The sequence below is a fragment of the Barbatula barbatula genome, assembly GCF_947034865.1.
Source record: "Barbatula barbatula genome assembly, chromosome: 20".
Lineage (NCBI taxonomy): Eukaryota > Metazoa > Chordata > Actinopteri > Cypriniformes > Nemacheilidae > Barbatula > Barbatula barbatula.
In genome coordinates, this window is record NC_136783.1 from 4,272,986 (window position 1) to 4,296,577 (window position 23,592).

The window sequence follows — 23,592 nt, forward strand, 5'->3', positions numbered from 1 at the left end:
ATTACCAACCAGCGGCTGCACACACATCTTCTAGAGATGGCCCTCTAAACACTGCCCAAAAGGCAGCCACTCCTCTTGTAGAGTGGGCCACTACTCCCTGTGGGGAAGGCACCCCTGTGCTATGATAGGCTTGCTCTATCAGCCTGGCCAACAATTTCGACAGCCTCTGCTTGGACACTGCCTGGCCTTGTACAGAGTCTCCATAAAACAAATAGCTGATCGGTATGCCTTATCTGTAGATATGTATCTACTCAGTGCCCTAACAGGACAGATTAGATGCAGTCTGGCTGATTTCGCTGAATTGTGAGGAGGTGGATAAAATTGCATTTGAGACATTTATCTTTATGGTCTCCCTTGAACATAACTGGCCCAGCTTGACTCCTTCCCTCAGGCCTGGAGTCGAGAGCCACCATTTGAATGCTTTAAGACAATCCAGGTCTCTTGGAATCAGTCACTGTCCATTCTCATATGGACTCACTTTGTACCTTGCTAACCATCGTTGTAATGAGCGCATATGAAGCAACCCCAACGGCACCACCTGACTGGCTGCTGCCATTATGCAAAGCAGCCTTTGACCCAATCTCACTGCAACTTGTTCCATTTTTATGAACTGGGACAGGCACTCCTTAAACACAGACTGTCTCTGTAGGGTCAGAGTCTCCTCTGTAAGAGAAAATATTACCCAATCCTCCAGGTAATTGGCGATGTGTATGCCTTGGCGGTCAAGTGGAACGAGTGCCGCGTCCATTCATTTGGTAAAGGTGCAGGGAGCCAACGACAGACCGAAGGGGAGAACATTGTACTCGTAAGAGTTGACCTGAAAGTGAAACCTGAGGTATTTATTGTTGACTTTGTGATTTGGGGGTACTCTGCCTGTCCTACGAAAGGACTGCTCGACTCCCTGGTCTGGTCTTGTGGGTGCCCTTTGGGCAGCAGACCTGCGGTAACCTACGAAGGTCTGGCTTGATGATTCTGCCCGAGCCCAACTGCTGTTCCCAGCTGATTTATGTGGCCCACGTGTAGCTGGTGCTCTAACCACTGATCGGGTCAGTTCTCTTGTTCAAAGAGACTGTTCCTAGGCTGCTTCTGAACAGGGGTCCAAAGACCTCCCCAGGCACTAGTGGGGTTGCAATGACTGCCATGCAATCTTGTTTCAACAAATTAGCTTGAGATAGCCATACCTGACGACGTGCTTGGATCATATTGGCCAGGGATTTCCCCAGGGCTTGGGCATGCGCACTTGTCCCTTGGATCAGCATATTAACCACTCGTAATGTTTCCAGGATGCTTCCATCCTCTGTCAAAGTGGAGGAAAATCCTGCAGAAGACTTTCTAAATATACCAAGAGGAGAGAGTTTGTGCATGCCAGTCTTGCTGACGAGGCAGAGGCCTGATTGGCTTTCTGAAACTGACTGCAAATTATTTTACCTTGCTTGTTAAGGTGTGTTGCATCCATTCCAGTCCAGACCATAGCCGTATCTGAGGAGCCGTAGCAAGCCCCTGAGTCGCTGCCCCTGAGTCGCTGCCCCTGCCAGGTTGCCCTGCTGTGTCCTAGGAAGTGCCGTGGAACTAGGGGCCTTCGAGGAAAACTGCAACTCCGTTAAAAAATCAGGAAGGATTGGCCACCCTTCTGACGCTGAGAGCCCGTAACAAACATTGAGGTTGATGTTGAAGCAGCCTGGGAAGGCAGCTTTGCCCTCTCGGCTGCTCTGGCAAGCATTGCTTTGTCGGAAGGGTCCAGTGCAATAGCGTCTGAGGCCTGAGAAGCACAATCCCCCATTTCTGACACAGAGATGTCCTCCGTCTCTGAAGGCCCATCAAACACACCAGATGCTACCACTGAAAGCTCATCAGGGTGAGACTCAAGTCCAAGACTTGAGTTTCTGCAGCCCCTTGCTGATCCTCTAACAAGGATCTTAAGGTCTCCTGCATACATTGCATTTGCTTCTGCAACTGACCCTGTAGCAAAGTTCAATAAAGGAAGGAAGGAGGAGGGAACAGTCGAACATAAAACAGACTTTTACTAAAACAAACAAACAACAAAACAAACCTAAAATGCCTCCCTCACGGTCAACGGCCGGCCACACAAACATAATACATAAAGTCCAGGCCTGGTCCTCTCTCGTCATATCCTCCTGTCGCTAGTCCTTTTATGCTCCTGGAGCTCCTCCATGAGACATACGAGACCGGTGCAACGCGCAGCTGAAACTCATTATCACTCGCGTCACTGACCATGGCTGTTTCCTCACGGCTCTCGTCCCCCCGCCTTGCTTGTTACAGTCCCCTTGTGTATGCTTATGTTTGCATTCTTGTTTACGTCTGACCCCTTCCTCTTGAAGATCATGTTCCGAACCGAAATTGCTCCATGTCTGCAGGCATTTCAGGGGGTAAATCAGAATTCTCCGCTTGAATTATAACAAGGAGACTTTAATCAAGTAGAGGCTTTCATTTTAAGAAACATAGAGACATTAAACAACTCTTTGACTGAATTGCTGTACAAGAGTGTACAGGTATAGAGGCCCCTCTTTGGCAGTTATTAATACAATTACTATGAAAACACAAACATACAACATCAAATTTATATATATGAATATATAAATACACCTTACGTTCCAAATGTGAACACACACCAGCTAGCGGTACCCTTGCGGGCGAAGAGGCTCCTTTAACCTCACAACACGTTTGTTTACCAAACAAAAACATGTGCCAATGCGACCATTTAGTTCTGGCTGACCAATACTGTGGCGTGTTGACTGAAATGAAATTCAACATTCACTCTCACTGCCATCATCAGTACAAAAGTATTTTTTTTACTTTTCTTGCTTGTTTTAAAGCAATACCCTTTTTACTAGACTTACTCTTTACAGGTGCCTTAAACACAGCCTAAGCCATATCCTTTAAAGAACTTTCATCTTGTTCAACTGACTCCATATCAGAACATTGACTCAAATTTGCCTGTGTATCTATCAGCTCCTCACTCTCAGGACCACCACTTTTATTCCCATTATCAATGATGATTTCACTTGGTACAACGTCAGATTTAATCAAGTTTGGATCGTCACTAGAGAGATTTAACTGACTCTTATCATCTACTACCGCAACTCCCTGTTCAGACGGGCTAGGGGCTGGATCATTCTTTATCACATTAACAGCAGTCTCATTTCCATGAACATTTCCAGTTTTCCTGTGTTAAGAGCTCTATTATCAGGGCATCCACGAATCAGATGTCCAGATTTTCCACACCCAAAACATTTCAAAATATTTGTAGTAACAGAAACGGTGTAGTCAAAACCATCCACTCTAAACTTCATGTTTAAATCAAGCACGGTTCTATTGCCATCCAAAATCATGAAAGTAAATCACCTAAATGACACTACATGTTTAATCAGGTCTGATTTACTGCCTATTTTGATGTTTTTCACTTAAACCAACATCTCATCTTTAAAGAAGGGAGGGATATTTGAAATGATCACTTTTTTCCTGTAGAGTGGGTATACCGGCGTTAACCAATCCCGAACCACTATAACTTTCCCCACCACTTCATTAGCTTTCTCCACACTACTCAAAGAGAAGAACAATAGCATTAATCATTTCTTCATTAATCCACTTGCACTCTGGGCCGCCATGATTCCGAGAAACTAGCTGGTTCTGATTGTATCGCTCATTTATAAGGACTACACATCCAGGATTAATAGCAAGAGAAGAATAGAAAAAGAAAACAACATTTTGCCACAGCGGGCACAAAAACAACCACACTCACCACTCACCAGCCGCTCACTTTACTCGTTCAACAAACGCCCACTCATGCGTACGAGTGAGAGTGAGAGTGAGAGTGAGAGAGAGAGAGAGAGAGAGAGACACAGAGAGAGAGAGAGAGAGAGAGAGAGAGACACAGAGAGAGGGAGAGAGAGAGAGACACAGAGAGAGAGAGAGAGAGAGAGAGAGAGACACAGAGAGAGGGAGAGAGAGAGAGACACAGAGAGAGAGAGAGAGAGAGAGAGAGAGAGAGAGAGAGAGAGAGAGAGAGACACAGAGAGAGAGAGAGAGAGAGAGAGAGAGAGAGAGAGAGAGAGAGAGAGACACAGAGAGAGAGAGAGAGAGACACAGAGAGAGAGAGAGAGAGAGAGAGAGAGAGAGTTACATTTAAAATTCATGAGCTTCACATTAAGTGTAAAGTGTGTCATTTCTCAGACACCAGCAGAACCAATGGAAATGTAATCTGTGTGTTTGAGTTTATTTTTTAATTCAGGCTTGATCTGTTTGTTTGAAAAAGGTTTTGGTTTATTCCAAAATTACCATTATCTGGGCAAAACACGTTTCTCCACTGGTCACAGAAGGACAAAATACAGCTTTAAAAAATGTAATCAGTCATTTTTTCACTCGTCTCTCACAGACCTCAGTGAAACAGTTTCTTACTATGCAGAAACCACAATACCATGTTGACAGCATCGTTCAAAGAATATTGATCTTCACCTCATTTAAATCAATGGCACACATATGAAAGCACTCTCACAACCTACAGCTACTAACAGTATAATAGAGTCGCGTGAAATGATTTACTAGTTCGTGTACTAAGATTTTGAGGCAAACCAAGAGCGATAATTCAGTCTGGATTACTCATACTTATATAAATGACATTTCACAGTTTTGATGACATAACCAAGCATTAGAATTAGTCACATGACATTAACCAAAACATTTTTCCCAAACCGAGTGCCATTAAAGCTGAATGAGACAGCCAGATTCCTCCAATTATTATGTCTTTAGGCTGAAATCTGATATAGACCATTTTGTAAGATGTAAATTAAGCACATTTAAGCACTTCCTGTTTCTGGCAGAATTATTTTTAATAAAAACAATGCCAGAAAGAATGCAAGCCATACAAAACATTAGATTTTTGGATTATGTGTGTATATAGACTATTTCTTTCAATTTGTTGCTTGCACAATAAATGACAATATAATTTTTTTTAGTTTTTGACAGATTCCTAAATTCTTTGTGTTTTTTATTATTTACACACTAACTAATTTTCTTTTCTTATAAATGTTCTGTTCATTGTTTTTTGTTCAAACGTTTGTATCGTGTTAAAAAACTGAAACAGGAATGTCTTCTGGACCAGCGTTGGATAAGAGTTGCTTACATTTTTCGAAGTGGCCAATATGTGAAAAGCCCTCATGGGAAGGCCTTCCTGTTTCGCACTCTACCGTACATGCCTCAAATCAACATTTGGATTATAAGTATATACAGTACATGTGTTTCCACATATAGTATAAAACTATAATTTGAAGTATTTGCGCATATTTGGCCCAATATCATATTTTTGTGTAAGGGAGTGTAAAAGTTGCTAAAAAAAGGTTCTATTTTGATTCCATTAGTGGAACAGGCACTAAACTCTTTGCCATTAAACTGGACTCTCAGCAGACTACGTGTAATGCTGTAACTACAGTATACTCACAGTGGTTTTTTCTAAGCAGTGCAATAGGTGGTGGTGTTGACTCTCCAGTAGAGATGTCGTCTTATTCCGGTGCAGTTCCTCTCCTTCTGAACCCTGCCATACACACACATTTGTTTTTATACATCGTTGGGAATATGTTTCTTATTTTTTTAATGTTCAAACTGTATATTCCATCACCGAACCTACCCCCATACCAGCAAACACAATTTAAACTGGAATCTCTCAAAGATCCTTCCTAACTGAAAACTGGATGTCTCCTGTATTGTTTGCAATTTCTGCTTTTAAATTCTCAGAAAGAGTGTGTAGTTTGTCCAGTTGTCAATGTACTGCCTCACACTACCTGTGCTATACGTCAATACCACTTTAAAATCCAGACACCGCATGAGTATTGATGCAGAACGTACAAGCTGGAACTCTCCTATTTGATGTTTCCAAGTCTAAGTTCAATGTATTATTGAGTCTGTGAAGTTTAATGTTGGTCTCTGGGCATTATTTATATTGTGTGTGTGTTATTAGTATAATTGAGGGGTGTATGTTCTGTACACCTTTATGAGAGAGAAAAACAAGCAAACCAATTTACCACAACACTACATGTATATATATATATATATATATTCAGCACAACAGCTCAAGATCTCGCGTTCTGCAAAATAATGGTGACATGCCTGTAATTCAAAGTGCCAACCCAATGGCAGCTTCATCACAAGCTTTTGTTCAACAAATCCTTCAATAAATGAAGGCAAAATATGCACAGACAGGACAGAATATGAATTTCCTCACTTAACAACAAGCATCTCTTCATCTGCAAAAAATTAGACGCTGCTCAAAGAAATTAAGCTTGACGGTCTAGATAGACGCCTGCCGATTTGTTGGCATGTCTCTTTCCCCTGCAAATAATGCAAGACTACCGTCGAGATCTGCCAAATTGCGCAGGGGATTTTTTCATGATTGCAAATGAGTTTTAATTAGAGGTATTATTTTCAGATCTTCCATTTAATCTTGTGTGACATTCGTGGAAATAAAAAGGGAGGTGCAGGTCAGCGAGAGAAGCTCTCCATTTAGACACATTCCAGGTCCCTTTTTAAGTCAGCACAACTTCTAATTAGGATGGAATGAGAGTAAGTTTAATCTGGCCTGATTTCATTAGCGCACGACTCGGCTCACCCTTGATGAGAACATCAACATTGCAAAATAAAAAATGGTGTCAAAGGCACTGGGATTTGACAGAGTAGATCTGGCCAACGCAGGTGAAGGAATCGGACAAGACATTGGCATCATCGAAGAACCTAACATCTGCATGTATTGTACGTATTCAATAGTATATTATAATATGTATATGTATAAATATAAAGCAATTCATTAAATTATAAATAACAATGTCCCTGACTTACATTGTAATGTTGTGGCAGGCAAGTCAATCATTGACTGGACACAAGAAAAATTGCTTTAGAAATCAAAATATTTCCATATTATTCATGTCACTGACAGCTTGTCACTGACTTTGAGTCTACACCACTTATTGACTTCAGAAATCATAATTGAACGATAAACGATACGTACAGTGCATGCATACATACATGGGTGGTTGACAAATATACCATACATGTGTCCTATTGTGTGACATAGCAAGAAAGCTGTTAATAATATATTGTTTTTATTTAAAATATACATTAGCATCCATAAGATGCATTTATCTTTAACAGTTTTGGTTTTCCTGTTTTCATCACGTGTGGTATGATGGGACCATTATGCCACACTAGTTTTGTACTCGAGACCACCAAAACCAAGACCAAGGCAGGCTGAGACTGGGTCAAGACCAGCAAAGATCCGAAACTTAGAAAACTTAAGAAAATGACGTAGAAACGACTAAACTGCGAAATAATTTTTCAGATATTCGCACACTGTCAGACAGAAACAGGCTGTTCTAGTGATAAGAAAGCTTCACTTACCGTCAGATACAACAGCTCATTGAAGAGTCCGTTACGTTTGCTCTGCAGGTAGGCGTTGCAGCTGCCCAACTTGGCTATTCTTATCCGGGCCAAACGGGCTTTCTATGTGGGTAGAGAGGACCAGAGTCAGACGGACAGGGTGTAATGTAATGAATTATCTACCAGGATCCAATCAGTCATCCCATTCATCCATGCCAAACCAGAGAAACATATGGATGGGAGTGAGAGATGCGGGCTCTTTTGGGTCGAATCAATTTTCACATTGTTGAATTAAAGACCAAGTGCACATGAGTCACAGAGAGAGAGAAGGTGATAGCTTAATTTATCTATATATAAAATGTACGAGAATTATGAGGAGTGTCATTGAGAAAATATTATATTTTTTAGATTAGATTCAACTTTATTGTCATTACACATATACAAGTACAGTGTAACGAAATGTAGTTTAGGTCTAACCAGAAGTGCAGTTAGCAAGTGCAGGATATACAGTTAGAATAAATACAGAATACAATATGAGAGAATATAATACAGTGGGCATGGACTATAAAAATATTTTCCAGTAGGAATGTTCTATGAAAATATGACAGTAGGTATATACTATGAACATTATATACAGATGGCTATATACTATGAACATTAATGTACAGGTGGATAAGAACAGATAATAATTTAGACTAAAATAGTGCAAGTGACTTAGGTATGCATAAATTATTGACATTGGCTATTAAAGTTGCAGTGCAATAGGTGAGTTAATGCAGTTGTTAAAGTTAATGCAGTTATTAAAGATACGGTGCAGTGTGCGAGTTAATGCAGTTAATAAGGTTAAAGAGCAGTAGATTAGTTAATGCAGTTATTGAAGTTACAGTGCAATAGATGAGTAGATGCAGTTAATAGAGTTACAGTGCAGTAGATTAGTTAATGCAGTTATTGAAGTTACAGTGCAATAGATGAGTAGATGCAGTTAATCGAATTACAGTGCAGTAGATTAGTTAATGCAGTTATTGAAGTTACAGTGCAATAGATGAGTTAATGGAGTTAATGGAGTTACCGTGCGGTAGATTAGTTAATGCAGTTATTGAAGTTACAGTGCAATAGATGAGTAGATGCAGTAATAGAGTTACCGTGCGGTATATTAGTTAATGCAGTTTTTGAAGTTACAGTGCAATAGATGAGTAGATGCAGTTAATAGAGTTACCGTGCAGTAGATTAGTTAATGCAGTTATTGAAGTTACAGTACAATAAATGAGTAGATGCAGTAATAGAGTTACCGTGCGGTAGACTAGTTTATGCAGTTATTGAAGTTACAGTGCAATAGATGAGTAGATGCAGTAATAGAATTACAGTGCGGTAGATTAGTTAATGCAGTTATTGAAGTTACAGTGCAATAGATGAGTACATGCAGTAATAGAGTTACAGTGCAGTAGATTAGTTAATGCAGTTATTGAAGTTACAGTGCAATAGATGAGTAGATGCAGTAATAGAGTTTATGCAGTTATTGAAGTTACAGTGCAATAGATGAGTAGATGCAGTTAATAGAGTTACAGTGCAGTAGATTAGTTAATGCAGTTATTGAAGTTACAGTGCAATAGATGAGTAGATGCAGTTAATAGAATTACAGTGCAGTAGATAAGTTAGTGCAGTTATTGAAGTTACAGTGCAATAGATGAGTAGATGCAGTAATAGAATTACAGTGCAGTAGATTTGTTAAAGCAGTTATTGAAGTTACAGTGCAATAGATGAGTAGATGCAGTTAATAGAATTACAGTGCAGTAGATTAGTTAATGCAGTTATTGAAGTTACAGTGCAATAGATGAGTAGATGCAGTAATATAATTACAGTGCAGTAGTTTTTTTAATGCAGTTATTGAAGTTACAGTGCAATAGATGAGTAAATGCAGTTGATAGAGTTACCGTGCGGTAGATTAGTTAATGCAGTTATTGAAGTTACAGTGCAATAGATGAGTAGATGCAGTTAATAGAATTACTGCAGTTATTGAAGTTACAGTGCAATAGATGAGTAGATGCAGTTAATAGAATTACAGTGCAGTAGATTTGTTAATGCAGTTATTGAAGTTACAGTGCAATAGATGAGTAGATGCAGTTAATAGAGTTACAGTGCAGTAGATTAGTTAATGCAGTTATTGAAGTTACAGTGCAATAGATGACTAGATGCAGTTAATAGTTACAGTGCGGTAGATTAGTTAATGCAGTTATTGAAGTTACAGTGCAATAGATGAGTAGATGCAGTTAATAGAGTTACAGTGCAGTAGATTAATTAATGCAGTTATTGAAGTTACAGTGCAATAGATGAGCAGATGCAGTTAATAGAATTACAGTGCAGTAGATTTGTTAATGCAGTTATTGAAGTTACAGTGCAATAGATGAGTTAATGCAGTTAATAGATGTACCGTGCGGTAGATTAGTTAATGCAGTTATTGAAGTTACAGTGCAATAGATGAGTAGATGCAGTTAATAGAGTTACAGTGCAGTAGATTAATTAATGCAGTTATTGAAGTTACAGTGCAATAGATGAGCAGATGCAGTTAATAGAGTTACAGTGCAGTAGATTAATTAATGCAGTTATTGAAGTTACAGTGCAATAGATGAGCAGATGCAGTTAATAGAATTACAGTGCAGTAGATTAGTTAATGCAGTTATTGAAGTTACAGTGAAATAGATGAGTAGATGCAGTTAATAGAGTAACTGTGCAGTAGATTTGTTAATGCAGTTATTGAAGTTACAGTGCAATAGATGAGTAGATGCAGTTAAGAGAGTAACAGTGCAGTAGATTTGTTAATGCAGTTATTGAAGTTGCAGTGCAATAGATGAGTAGATGCAGTTAATAGAGTTACCATGCTGTAGATTAGTTAATGCAGTTATTGAAGTTGCAGTGCAATAGATGAGTAGATGCAGTTAATAGAGTTACCGTGCGGTAGATTAGTTAATGCAGTTATTGAAGTAACAGTGCAATAGATGAGTAGATGCAGTAAAAGAGTTACCGTGCGGTAGATTAGTTAATGCAGTTATTGAAGTTACACTGCAATAGATGAGTAGATGCAGTAATAGAGTTACCGTGCGGTAGATTAGTTAATGCAGTTATTGAAGTTACAGTGCAATAGATGAGTAGATGCAGTTAATAGAATTACAGTGCAGTAGATTAGTTAATGCAGTTATTGAAGTTACAGTGCAATAGATGAGTAGATGCAGTTAATAGAATTACAGTGCAGTAGATTAGTTAATGCAGTTATTGAAGTTACAGTGCAATAGATGAGAAGATGCAGTTAATAGTTACCATGCAGTAGATGAGTTAATGCAGTTATTGAAGTTACTGTGCAATAGATGAGTAGATGCAGTTAATAGAATTACAGTGCAGTAGATTTGTAAAAGCAGTTATTGAAGTTGCAGTGCAATAGATGAGTAGATGCAGTTAATAGAGTTACCGTGCGGTAGATTAGTTAATGCAGTTATTGAAGTAACAGTGCAATTGATGAGTAGATGCAGTAATAGAGTTACAGTGCAGTAGATTAATTAATGCAGTTATTGAAGTTACAGTGCAATAGATGAACAGATGCAGTTAATAGAGTTACAGTGCGGTAGATTAGTTAATGCAGTTATTGAAGTTACAGTGCAATAGATGAGTAGATGCAGTAATAGAGTTACCGTGCGGTAGATTAGTTAATGCAGTTATTGAAGTTACAGTGCAATAGATGAGTTAATGCAGTTAATAGAGATACATTGCAGTAGATTAGTTAATGCAGTTATTGAAGTAACAGTGCAATAGATGAGTAGATGCAGTAATAGAGTTACCGTGCAGTAGATTAGTTAATGCAGTTATTGAAGTTACAGTGCAATAGATGAGTTAATGCAGTTAATAGAGATACATTGCAGTAGATTTGTTAATGCAGTTATTGAAGTTACACTGCAATAGATGAGAAGATGCAGTTAATAGAGTTACCGTGTGGTAGATTAGTTAATGCAGTTATTGAAGTTACAGTGCAAAAGATGAGTAGATGCAGTTAATAGAATTACAGTGCAGTAGATTAGTTAATGCAGTTATTGAAGTTACAGTGCAGTAGATGAGTAGATGCAGTAATAGAGTTACCGTGCAGTAGATTAGTTAATGCAGTTATTGAAGTTACAGTGCAATAGATGAGTTAATGCAGTTAATAGAGATACATTGCAGTAGATTTGTTAATGCAGTTATTGAAGTTACACTGCAATAGATGAGAAGATGCAGTTAATAGAGTTACCGTGCGGTAGATTAGTTAATGCAGTTATTGAAGTTACAGTGCAGTAGATGAGTAGATGCAGTAATAGAGTTACCGTGCAGTAGATTAGTTAATGCAGTTATTGAAGTTACAGTGCAATAGATGAGATAATGCAGTTAATAGAGATACATTGCAGTAGATTTGTTAATGCAGTTATTGAAGTTACACTGCAATAGATGAGAAGATGCAGTTAATAGAGTTACTGTGCGGTAGATTAGTTAATGCAGTTATTGAAGTTACAGTACAATAAATGAGTAGATGCAGTTAATAGAATTACAGTGCAGTAGATAAGTTAATGCAGTTATTGAAGTTACAGTGCAATAGATGAGAAGATGCAGTTAATAGTTACCGTGCAGTAGATTAGTTAATGCAGTTATTGAAGTTACCGTGCAAAAGATGAGTAGATGCAGTTAATAGAATTACAGTGCAGTAGATTAGTTAATGCAGTTATTGAAGTTACAGTGCAATAGATGAGAAGATGCAGTTAATAGTTACCGTGCAGTGGATGAGTTAATGCAGTTATTGAAGTTACTGTGCAATAGATGAGTAGATGCAGTTAATAGAATTACAGTGCAGTAGATTTGTTAAAGCAGTTATTGAAGTTACAGTGCAATAAATGAGTAGATGCAGTAATAGAATTACAGTGCAGTAGATTAATTAATGCAGTTATTGAAGTTACAGTGCAATAGATGAGTAGATGCAGTTAATAGAATTACAGTGCAGTAGATTAGTTAATGCAGTTATTGAAGTTACAGTGCAATAGATGAGTAGATGCAGTTAATAGAGTTACCGTGCGGTAGATTAGTTAATGCAGTTACTGAAGTTACAGTGCAATAGATGAGTAGATGCAGTAATAGAGTTACCGTGCGGTAGATTAGTTAATGCAGTTATTGAAGTTACAGTGCAATAAATGAGTAGATGCAGTAATAGAATTACAGTGCAGTAGATTAGTTAATGCAGTTATTGAAGTTACACTGCAATAGATGAGTCGATGCAGTTAATAGAGTTACCGTGCGGTAGATTAGTTAATGCAGTTGTTGAAGTTACAGTGCAATAGATGAGTAGATGCAGTAATAGAATTACAGTGCGGTAGTTAGTTAATGCAGTTATTGAAGTTACAGTGCAATAGATGAGTAGATGCAGTAATAGAGTTACCGTGCGGTAGATTAGTTAATGCAGTTATTGAAGTTACAGTGCAATAAATGAGTAGATGCAGTAATAGAATTACAGTGCAGTAGATAGGTTAGTGCAGTTATTGAAGTTACAGTGCAATAGATGAGTAGATGCAGTTAATAGAATTACAGTGCAGTAGATTAGTTAATGCAGTTATTGAAGTTACAGTGCAATAGATGAGTAGATGCAGTTAATAGAATTACAGTGCAGTAGATTAGTTAATGCAGTTATTGAAGTTACAGTGTAATAGATGAGTAGATGCAGTTAAAAGAATTACAGTGCAGTAGATTAGTTAATGCAGTTATTGAAGTTACTGTGCAGTAGATTAGTTAATGCAGTTATTGAAGTTACCGTGCAATAAATGAGTAGATGCAGTTAATAGAATTACAGTGCAGTAGATAGGTTAGTGCAGTTATGGAAGTGGTCCATTAGTGCAAAGGAGCATTCAGTTAAATATTCCTGGTGTGCAAGTGAGCAGTATAGAGTGCAAATGATGCTGTGTGTGTGTAAACAGTCCGGTAGAGCAGATACATGAAGTACTGGTGTGTACAGTTCAGTCATGCATGCAGACCTGTAGTGCAATGTAAACAATGTTGTAGCAGCATTGGTGTTAAAGGTATGAGAGGTAGTGGAATCAGTGGGGGGCAGAGTTCAAGAATGAAACAGCTCTTGGAAAAAAGCTGTTTCTTAGTCTGCTGGTTCTTGTTCGGAGGCACCGGAAGCGCCTACCGGAAGGCAGGAGAGTAAACAGTCTATGAGCGGGGTGAGAGGAGTCCTTGAGAATGCTGCGAGCTTGACGCAGACAGCGTTTCTTCTGGATGTCCTCAATGGGAGAAAGTGTAGTCCCTGTGACCACCCGCTGCAGTGCCTTGCGCTCAGCAACAGAACAGTTCCCGTGCCAGACTGTGACACAGTTGGTCAGGATGCTCTCTATCGTGCAGCGATAGAAGTTCACCAGGATAGTTGAAGACAGTTGGTTCTTCTTCAATGTCCTCAGAAAGAAGAGACGCTGGTGAGCCTTCTTGACCAGGCATGAGGTGTTGGTGGTCCAGGACAGGTCCTCCGAAATGTGAGTCCCCAGGAACTTAAAACTGGAAACACGTTCAACAGCCATCCCATTAATGTGGATGGGGTCGTGTGTGCCTCCTTTCGCCTTCCTGAAGTCCAAGATGATCTCCTTTGTCTTGGAGGTGTTAAGGAGCAGGTTGTTGTCGGTGCACCATGTGACCAGGTGCCGGACCTCCTCCCTGTATGCAGTCTCATCGTTGTTGCTGATGAGACCAATCACTGTTGTATCTTCTGCAAACTTGATGAAGGAGTTAGATCCGTTCACAGGCCTGCAGTCGAGTGTGAAAAAGGAGTAGAGAAAGGTGCTCAGTACACAGCCCTGTGGTACACCAGTGTTGAGGGTGGTGGTGGTGGAGCAGATTGGGCCTAACCTAACAAGCTGAGGCCTGTTCGTCAGGAAGTCCATAATCCAATTGCAGGTAGGGTTATTGACAGATTAGATTGGAATACAAGTCTGTACGGTTCGTTTAAGTGTTCACAAAGAAAGGACCTTTAAATTTAAACCATTTCCCATTTACCCTAAAATTTTACATATTCTCACTTAAAAGAAATAGTATTTAAATTGTACAGGGTGCAACATTTTAACACATTTTTAAGTAATAAAATCCTTCTACTTTTATGAAGAAAAAAAATACCGAAACAATGCATTATGGGTAAACTTAAGTAGCCACTTTTTAAGTTGATGTGTAGTGCATTTTGTTGTGATTTAGATCAGTTTTGCCAATCACCAAAGCACAGTCTGGATGTCTCCAAATCCAACACACCTAATTCAGTTCATCATCTCTTTAGTAGAGACTCCATCGCTTGAATTTGGTGTCAGAGAATGAAGACAGGCCCCAACACTGAGAAAGTGTTAACGCTTGAGAGGATTTCTCCAATTCAACCAATTCACGCAAAACCTACAGAACTGCCTGAATCGCTTTGGTGCTCAGTGTTTTTGCTGTATAATGTTAGTAAATATATGCCAGCAACTTTTCTGCATGTGATAACTTGAGCCACCTATCTGCACTGTGATTGGATACATTAGTTCCACGTTGACGCTGCATCAGGCACACAATGAGATCACATGACGACAGGTTTGAAAATAGGCTTATTCGGCGCCGAAAGGTCCGACAGGCGGCTGACATAGAAGTACAGCAAGAGCGATACGAAAAACCATAAAATATTGGCTTTCGAATCTAACTTGCGGTACTTTGATGTCATCCGCCTGTCGGATCTTGCGGTGCCACATCAAGTCGAACACGTGTAATATCACCACATCTGTGACTGCTGGAGACGGGTTCAGATCACATCACTGGTGTGCACACACCGTATTAAACATGCAGACTACAACAAGCACTGATCTGAGGGTTTTGTCGCAGGCCTTGGTAGTCTGTTTGCAACAACAAAATGCAGCCAAAAGTCGTAGCGCGTGCTTGCCTTTACTGGTGTTCAGCTGGTTTAGCGAAAGAAATATTTTTCTTTGTCGATTTTTCTTAAAATATGGACTACGTCAATTAATATCTACTAATTGACTACGTTTACATGCGCACCAATAATGCGATTATTTCTAATAATCAGAGTAAGGACTTAATCGCAGTAACATGTGTATATGTCATGAGTACCCCTCTTTGCTCCCGTTTACTTGAAAGTTTTAAGAGTCAGATTTTTGCTATTATACAGTATGTGTGTGTTACTGGCTTTCGTTTTTATATATTTGCAACAAATGCGGAACACCGTCATGTGGACGTATTTTATGGTTATTCAGCGCTGTGATAAATATAGAAATGGGAACTGCCTCCGCAATGTTGGCGTACACTGTCATTGCGCTAGCATTGTTTCTTTGTGAAGATAAGGAGCAGAGACTACTGACAGTGAGTTATGTTGACGTAAAAACTTTAGGCTTTCAGCTTAAGACGCGACAGAAGCACACGCGCAGCTTGGTCAGAGAAGCATAAATGTAATGAAGGTTTTTACATGCCTTCTTATTGCAATTAAAACCGGCGTACGCCACATATGTTACTTCGATTATACTTATTATGAGCTTAATCGCATTATTTAAATCGAATTATTGCATTTACATGATTATCGCAATATTCCCAAAATCCAATTATAATCGCATTATGAGTGCATTGACAATTTCTTGCAGTCTAATTTTTGTATCACATTTCTGTCGTCAGTGTGCTTTAATTTAACCGGTTTAATTAACGTTGTGATTCATAATGTCTTCATTATTATATTAATTGGTTCAATCATCAATAATCAGAAAACCATTGTCAAGGGACCTTTTCATCAGTATTTTAGTTGTATGATCAACACCCATTATACTCATTTGTTGTTTGTGCAACAACCATTGATTGGAAATTTATAAAAAAAATGTTTGATTGAAATGTAAGGTAAGTAATTCATGAGCATTACGCTTTGTGCCTTCAGGTTTGACGCCCTACACGTTTCACGTAACAGTCTCTGGATTGTATCATCCGGGTGAGAAATGAAAAGAGAATGAGGTGAGGTGGGTAAAACAGATGGGAAATAGAGGAGATATCTCAGAAATTGCGGATTTACAAAACAACATACGGTGCTCGTGAAAGACTTCAAAGAGCTATCCAGAACTTCTCTCACAACTGTAACAGCTAAAGCAATTGTACTAATGGAATAAACCGTTGAAAATAGAAGCCCATTGCTCACAGGTGAGGCCATGTGTCATGTGAAGCTCTGGAGACCTGCGCTGGATGTCTTTGCTTATGAAAATAGCCATGGGGAGGTAATGGAATAGAGTCCCCGCACTAATCTGAGCTCAATTCAGTAAATGACTGTTCAAGAACCATTTTTCAAGAGGCGAGGCAGAGCATCTGCGTTTTGCTCAGAGCTGCGTGCACTTTCAATTATTCACAATTTCAAAAGTTGAAACAGCAGAGATCAAAAGTTTAAAATTGCAGAGATGATGGACAATCTGGAAATTGTTTGCAATTCTTTTTTATGTCCGTGGGTTTCCATACGTATTGATGAAAGCCAAATGAGCAGAACATATATTGTTGTTCTGACAAGTATTAGGATGCGCCTGTTGCATTACGTCTTGACAGAGAAACGGCAATACAAGACAGAGCAATGGTATTCTCACAAGAAAAATGTCACAAAAATATCTTTGAGCCTTATGACTGCTACAACCTTCCCATTTCTGAAATTCCTATAATGACAAATTCTGACTGCCCAATATGAACCTGTTTCATCCATCATGTTCATAAAGCCCCAAATACCAGACCTTTTCTTTCTACATAACCTTTAATCTTAGCTTTTGCATGTTCTCAGTTGGACATCTCCGCTGTCAGACGCTATAAGAACTACATGTCCCCTCAGCTTCTATGATTGCTCTGCTCTAGTGGTCCTTCAAATCTGTGTCCTCTGACTTTAAATGAAGTGGCCCTTGAAATACCTCCGTGTCCTACCTTCCTCTTAGTTTCTCGCATGACATATTTTTTGCTCCCTTATTTCTCCCCATGCCACGGCTGACTCAACTTCACTGCCTCTTTACTGCTGTGACCCCGCGCCACCCATTTAGGCCAGCCACCAAAATCGGGTGGAGCTATGCATGCGGCCTCCCTGTCGGTCCAGTAAACTGGCTCTGTGATTTGGGCTAAAAGAATAGAAAGCAATTTGCCTGCAATCAACCTCAGGGTCACCGTTCCGGATCAGTGGTGGAGTGGAGGTAACCGTCACATGAGGCGGAACGACACAGGGAACCACGGCAGGCTGAAAACCACGGCACGGCAGATTTTTCTGTGAACGAGATACCTCTGTTGATTTTGAGATTTGTTTGGGTGTGAGAGAGATCGCAGCGAGATGAAGCCCCAGATGGGCCTACTAATTGTAATGTTCAGCCTGGAGCGGACCAGTATTAGATTGGAATGAAGACAGATGAGAGAAGGGCAGAGGCACGCAGGCTCATCCTGGCAATATCCGCTCGTCTTTAATCAGTCGATTGAGGCTTTGGATGTTTTGAATGAGGAGGCCTGCAGGAATGAGAGCAGGAGGTGTCTGGTGGGAGGAGGATGACGAGGGAGATCATTTTTGATCAGAGTGGAATCGCCCAAAAGGGCTCATACAGGAGCAACAGGTCATAGGAGTCTTGCTTACCTGAAGGTCAGACTGTTTTGATATTGAACATCATATAAAAACTCAATGAGTGGTAGATTTTTTTGATATAGCAATAGGCAATATATTTATGAGGCCTCTGTTATTCCTTTTCTAGGGTTCTTTCTCCACACAATCCTCCACATTTTATACCACAGTGGTTAAGAAAGGGTTAATCCACGGCTAGCGTAGAGGCCAAGAACCACCCAAAGCGAAGTGCATTTATTACACAGCTCGTTGGAATACTTGATTCTGATTGGCCAGTGGCCACATTCGCAGGTTTGTTTTTCCCAGATCAAAACCTCTCAAGATCCTTATATTTTATTATATTTATAACATTATATTTACAAATGATTGAAACCAAATTGCCTTTTTGTGACATTTGAACGTCGTTTCTTACCTTAAAACCGTAAGTAAACGGCTTTTCCTTGCGGAAGGTCTGCATTCAGCAAAAATGAGCAAAAAATATTTCAAATTCCCATTTCATGTCCAGTTTTTTTGTCATGTGGCAAGTAGCTGTGTATGAAGCGGGTTAATGTACAAGCAGCCGGCTGCTATCGTGAAATAAGCCCCTTGAGTGTTATTCAAGACTGATCACACTGTCTTGGCTTATTTCTGCGACAACAACTGGCTGCCTTTACATTATCCCTTACTTAATACACACCTTCTAGCCAATCAGAATCGAGTATTCTAACAGACCATAGTATAAATGAAAATAAATATAAAAAATAAATTAACAAATTATATATATGTATTGGTTCTTTTTCTTAAATTGGGGAGGGTAATGTTGAAACTATTAATTTATTATTAGAATATTACTTTATAATAAGAATTTAGCTGTAGTACTCTTTCAGAAGATGTTTAACAAAGACCGCTTACAAACATAACAGGAAAAACACTATAACAGCCAGAAAAAACTTCCAGAACTGACAAGAAAGCATTTTGTCATAAATGTTTACAAGACAAATTAACATTTTGGATGGCCGTCTACATTTTTGTGTTCAAAATAATAAACAAATGTTCTACTATGGTAGTGGATGATGTCCCAGAACATTCAACAGAACAAATACATTTCTACAGGTTTGAAATGACATTGTGTTAACATCGCAAGGTTGTGGATTGGATCCCAAGGGATTGCAGATACCTATGTAAAATGTATAGGATAATGCATTGTAAGTCGCTTTCGATAAAAGCGTCTGCCAAATGCCTAAATGTAAATGATGACAGAATTTACATTTGGAGGTGAACTATCCCCCCACTATACAGTGCCACATTTTCTTTCTTTAGTATAACCAGTCGCAGCGTCCCTGTTTTGACATTTAAAGGTAGTGCCCTTATCCTGCAAAGACTTGTTGAAGGACTCTCTTTGGTGGTAAAGTGCACAAGCAAACACAAGGGTCGTTTCCAGCTCTTTGTTTCTCTTTCTTTTACAATGTGTAAATAGTTTCCGAACACTTTTATACCTATGTTGACCGGAGCTAGCCCTGGCTGCAGTTACCATTAAATGCTACTTAAGATTGTCTATATAAGATGCTTTTTTTAGTCAACAGAGGAAAAAAAAGTGCATTTACTCTGGAAAGGTAGTTCTACGCAATAAAGATGGGATGGAAATATGCACTGAAATCTGATTTTCGAATAAATGTGAAGGTTTTCAATTTTAGACGAATGCATATCAGCTTCTTAACATCTACATACACTGATTCTGGATGACAATATCTCAACTGCTGTCTCTCATGCCCTGGCTTTGCATGATCAACACTCTTAACCCATCATTAAACAAGTGATCTTTTAGCATTAATGGTCATGTGTTAGGCCTATTCAGGTCTTTTCCTAAATGGTCATTGTACTGCAGTGTTCAATTCCAACCCATCCTGTAATCTTCAAGTAGTCCTGATCCTGATTTGATCATGGTTAGAAGTAAAGTCTGCAGTACAGTGTGTTAGGGGTGTTTTCTTTATGAACAGCTCTTTATGCGCAGGCTAAACTGATGTTAGTAGGTGATCTGCGACTGGCAGATGGGGCACACGCATGCTCACAATCGCACACACAAGCATACTGCTCACCCTTTACCCTGCATCAGTTTGCCAAAGCTCAGCGACTAGTTAACGGTGTTCACCTGTACCTTCTGAGCACGCCGCTTATCTGCCCTCTGGTTCTGATGGTAGATTCGGCTAAAGTTGGACACTATGACGGGCACGGGCAGCGCTATTACCAGCACCCCGCTCAGCGAGCAGATGGAACCGAAAATCTTCCCGGCGATCGTCTTGGGCACCATGTCTCCGTAACTGGAAGAAAGAGTTAACCGGAGAAAATGAGACGTAGAAAGTAAACCAAAATCAGACAGAAAATGTTAAACAAATTGGGAAACATTTTAGAAAACATACATTCAAACAACATTTTGTTGAGGTAAATTGCTGTATGCTGCTTCATAAATATTACAGTTACTGTCGTATGAACTGCAGCGAACTTCCTTCTGTGCACTATATGGAAGCCATTGTGGCCTTGTGACGTTATTATAATTCAACTACGCGGGAACCAAAGGGTGAGAAAGGTCACGTCACATGTGGCGTTATCTGCAAAGCCAGTCCATCTTAAAAACCTGCCAACCCACTCCGACGCCAGCCTATGTCTGGGGACAATTGTGAAGGTGTATAACAGAGAACCCACAGCTTTATCTGACTCGTCAGGTACAAGCTGGCGTGGCGAGGTGCCAAGACGCCACTCGCTGAGGTACCAAGACGCCACTCGCTGAGGTACCTGAAGTCATTAGCTTTGACCACTAATGGTGGAACATAAAATCAGGTTGTACAGCAAAATAAGAAAGTGTTTCAAATTCAAGACTAGGAACAATACAGACAGATTTACAACTTGGTCTAACAGGAAAATGTAGCTGTTTTATGAGGTGGACATTTTGTATGAATGTAAATAGTACTGCCATGAGATTGTGTTCATTCACACATTTTTTAAACCCAACAGCTCTAGTTTCCATTCAGTCGTTCATATTCAAGCAATTGTTGCCTCTTTTCATACCAACCCCCTGTCAGACTGAAATATACTTCAACAAAGCAGACCAGCCACAACACACCAGAACACATTTTAATTTTTATAAAGATTTTACAGCAGCATGTGAATTTATCAACACACTAAAACTGTCGTCTGATACCTTCACGCTGTCTTCACGCTTATTGCACAAAAGTAATGGTGTCCCATTACTCCACAAGCAGTTGTCTGCATATCAAAATATTCTTGATTATTTGCAAGAGTGGACACAGAGATGTGACAGGTCTGCTGCAGATTAATTATAGATTTGCCTCTACAACCCAAACTTTCAACAAAGTGAAGAGAAGACAAAGAAACTAAAGGGAAGGCATGACAGAGGCATCAGTGCGTGAGGGGGCCAAAGGGGTTGGCCAATTCACATTTGCCAATGCTATAAAACCCCACAGAGCTTCAAAAAACAAGTGGGTTCAGAGAATGTATGGATGGATTTTGGCTAAATCTGAAAGTCTCCCGTGACACATTTACCAAATACGTTACAGGGTTGATGATGCCAATTCATTTGAGGAAAGGGTCCGTTTTGACAATGCTTGGTTACCTATGCTGTCCTATCGATTTCACCACGTTTTGGTGGCCAAGCTAAAAATTTTCATGTTCATCTTCATATTTTTATATGGTGGCTACAGTGGAAAATATTTCAGTTATGTGGTGCCACAATGAATTCTGTAGGAAAAATAAACTTGGTGTACTTGATCAACTTTAGTAGAAAATGTTACCCTTGGGAAACTGACAGATGTATTATTTAATGATTTGATTTACATCACTACATCATTACATTACATTACATCATACATCACCAAATAACACTATACTCATCGTTTTATTAAAAGTGTAGTATGTTTCAGTTCATCTTAAATTTGGTTTATTTTGTGTTGTAGGCCAATTTTGTGTGCTTAATCGAAATACAAGTTGAGGCATGCATGAGAGAGAGAGAGTGAGTAACCATTGGGCCTCAAGGGAAAATGTTAACGGATGCTAAATAATTCACAATATTATGTGCAGTTAGTATTTTATTTCCTAAAAATATGTTTTTTATTTTTATAAGAAAAAATATATTTTCTTCCCTGAAGGTGACAGAATTTGCAATGCGTGCCACAGTTGGGTGCAATTGAAATCAATATCAGTATGTTCAGCCCAAACCCAAATTCTTCTGTTTGCACAGTCTCACAGTAGATGATTCTTGTAGTATAACATCCAGAAGTCTCCCTCCACACGTACATTCACATTCTACATTGATTTTCTGGGCTGAGTGCTACATAAGATGGTGACAGGCTGACCATATGCCGCCGGCCTCAGAGCCCAAGGGAGAGGTCTGGGCGGCTTTCCACCATCTTCATGGTCACCGTTTCAGACAAATTCTTAGACCACAAAAAATGTCCCTGCCAGAATAATGTCAGCCTCACGAACTAGACAAAGGATATCTGAAAGATGAAACAATATTTTCAAATTGTCTTAAGCAAGGTTTGGAAAAATTAACACTTACCACCAGCCAATATGGTATGTCACAATAGGTGCATGTAACAGTGACTGCACAATATAAATTATGTTTATTCTGCAACCTGTAAGATATTTTAGATAAACATATATTTGGTCCACACAATAAGTATTTCTTTAATATATAATAACTGTTGGTAAAATTGGGGTAAAAGGAAACTTTTCTATTTCTGCTCCTGAACCTATTTAAGAAATCCTAATTTACATGAAGTCCCAGAACTAGAAAAGTTATCCCCAAAACTTCTCAAAACGTATAAACTAAATAACAATAATTTAACAACTTTCCAGTTCTGTGGAACACCCACATAAAAGCACAACAGCCTGAAAAGCTACAAAATAAACAGGCCAGGTGCAGTCTATAGAAAACACACAAACTTCACAGCAGCTGGATGTATCCATCTTTTTAAATGGGAGACTAAAGCGGTTTCTATAATCCAGAAAGAGATTATTTTTAAAGAAAGAGCTGCCACTGACAGAAGGGTAGTCTCATACCGAAGGTCTTGAACTTATACTTTAGTCGATCCACGTATATTTATTTGTGTCGCATGTTTTGCATTGTATATTGAAAGTAACTTGTTGTGACGGACAATTCAGAGAGAGATACTGTATTTGTTTTGTTGGACAAACGCTGCGAAGAGATTCAGAAGAACTGATGAAATACGGTTAACAGATGATTAAATACTTAATAAGCCTAGCGTTATACACGGCAGCCTCCCCGTGCACCCGCACAGGTGTAATATAGGTTTAACATTAAACTTCTGAATTCTACACAAACGCTAAGGACTTGTTTACATACACAAATAATCACAACATCATCATCATGACAATAAACTGTTTCCATCACCTTAACATGCATGTTAACTAAGGCAAACTCATGATAATTCTATTATTATCTTGGCATGTCCGTTTCCATCTAGGCTCTTTTATGCACATTTTCTAAAAACCTGAAAAGTTAGATAGAAATCCCCACAGAGACTGCCGTTAATTCTCCCCACCCAGTAACTTGGCGGATCTGCCAT

General features: G+C 39.3%; 1 protein-coding gene across 1 annotated transcript in view; it reads right to left on the reverse strand.

Moving 5' to 3' along the window:
- The window catches only part of LOC306909866 (A-type voltage-gated potassium channel KCND3-like), a gene marked incomplete at its 5' end in the record, with an annotated part of 98,726 nt that overhangs the window by 6,093 nt on the left and 69,041 nt on the right, over positions 1–23,592 (reverse strand). The window contains 3 exons of the mRNA XM_079483958.1: positions 5,456–5,541; positions 7,401–7,506; positions 20,145–20,307. Coding sequence (XP_079340084.1) covers positions 5,456–5,541; positions 7,401–7,506; positions 20,145–20,307 — 355 coding nt within the window. The remainder of the gene's footprint in view (positions 1–5,455; positions 5,542–7,400; positions 7,507–20,144; positions 20,308–23,592) is intronic.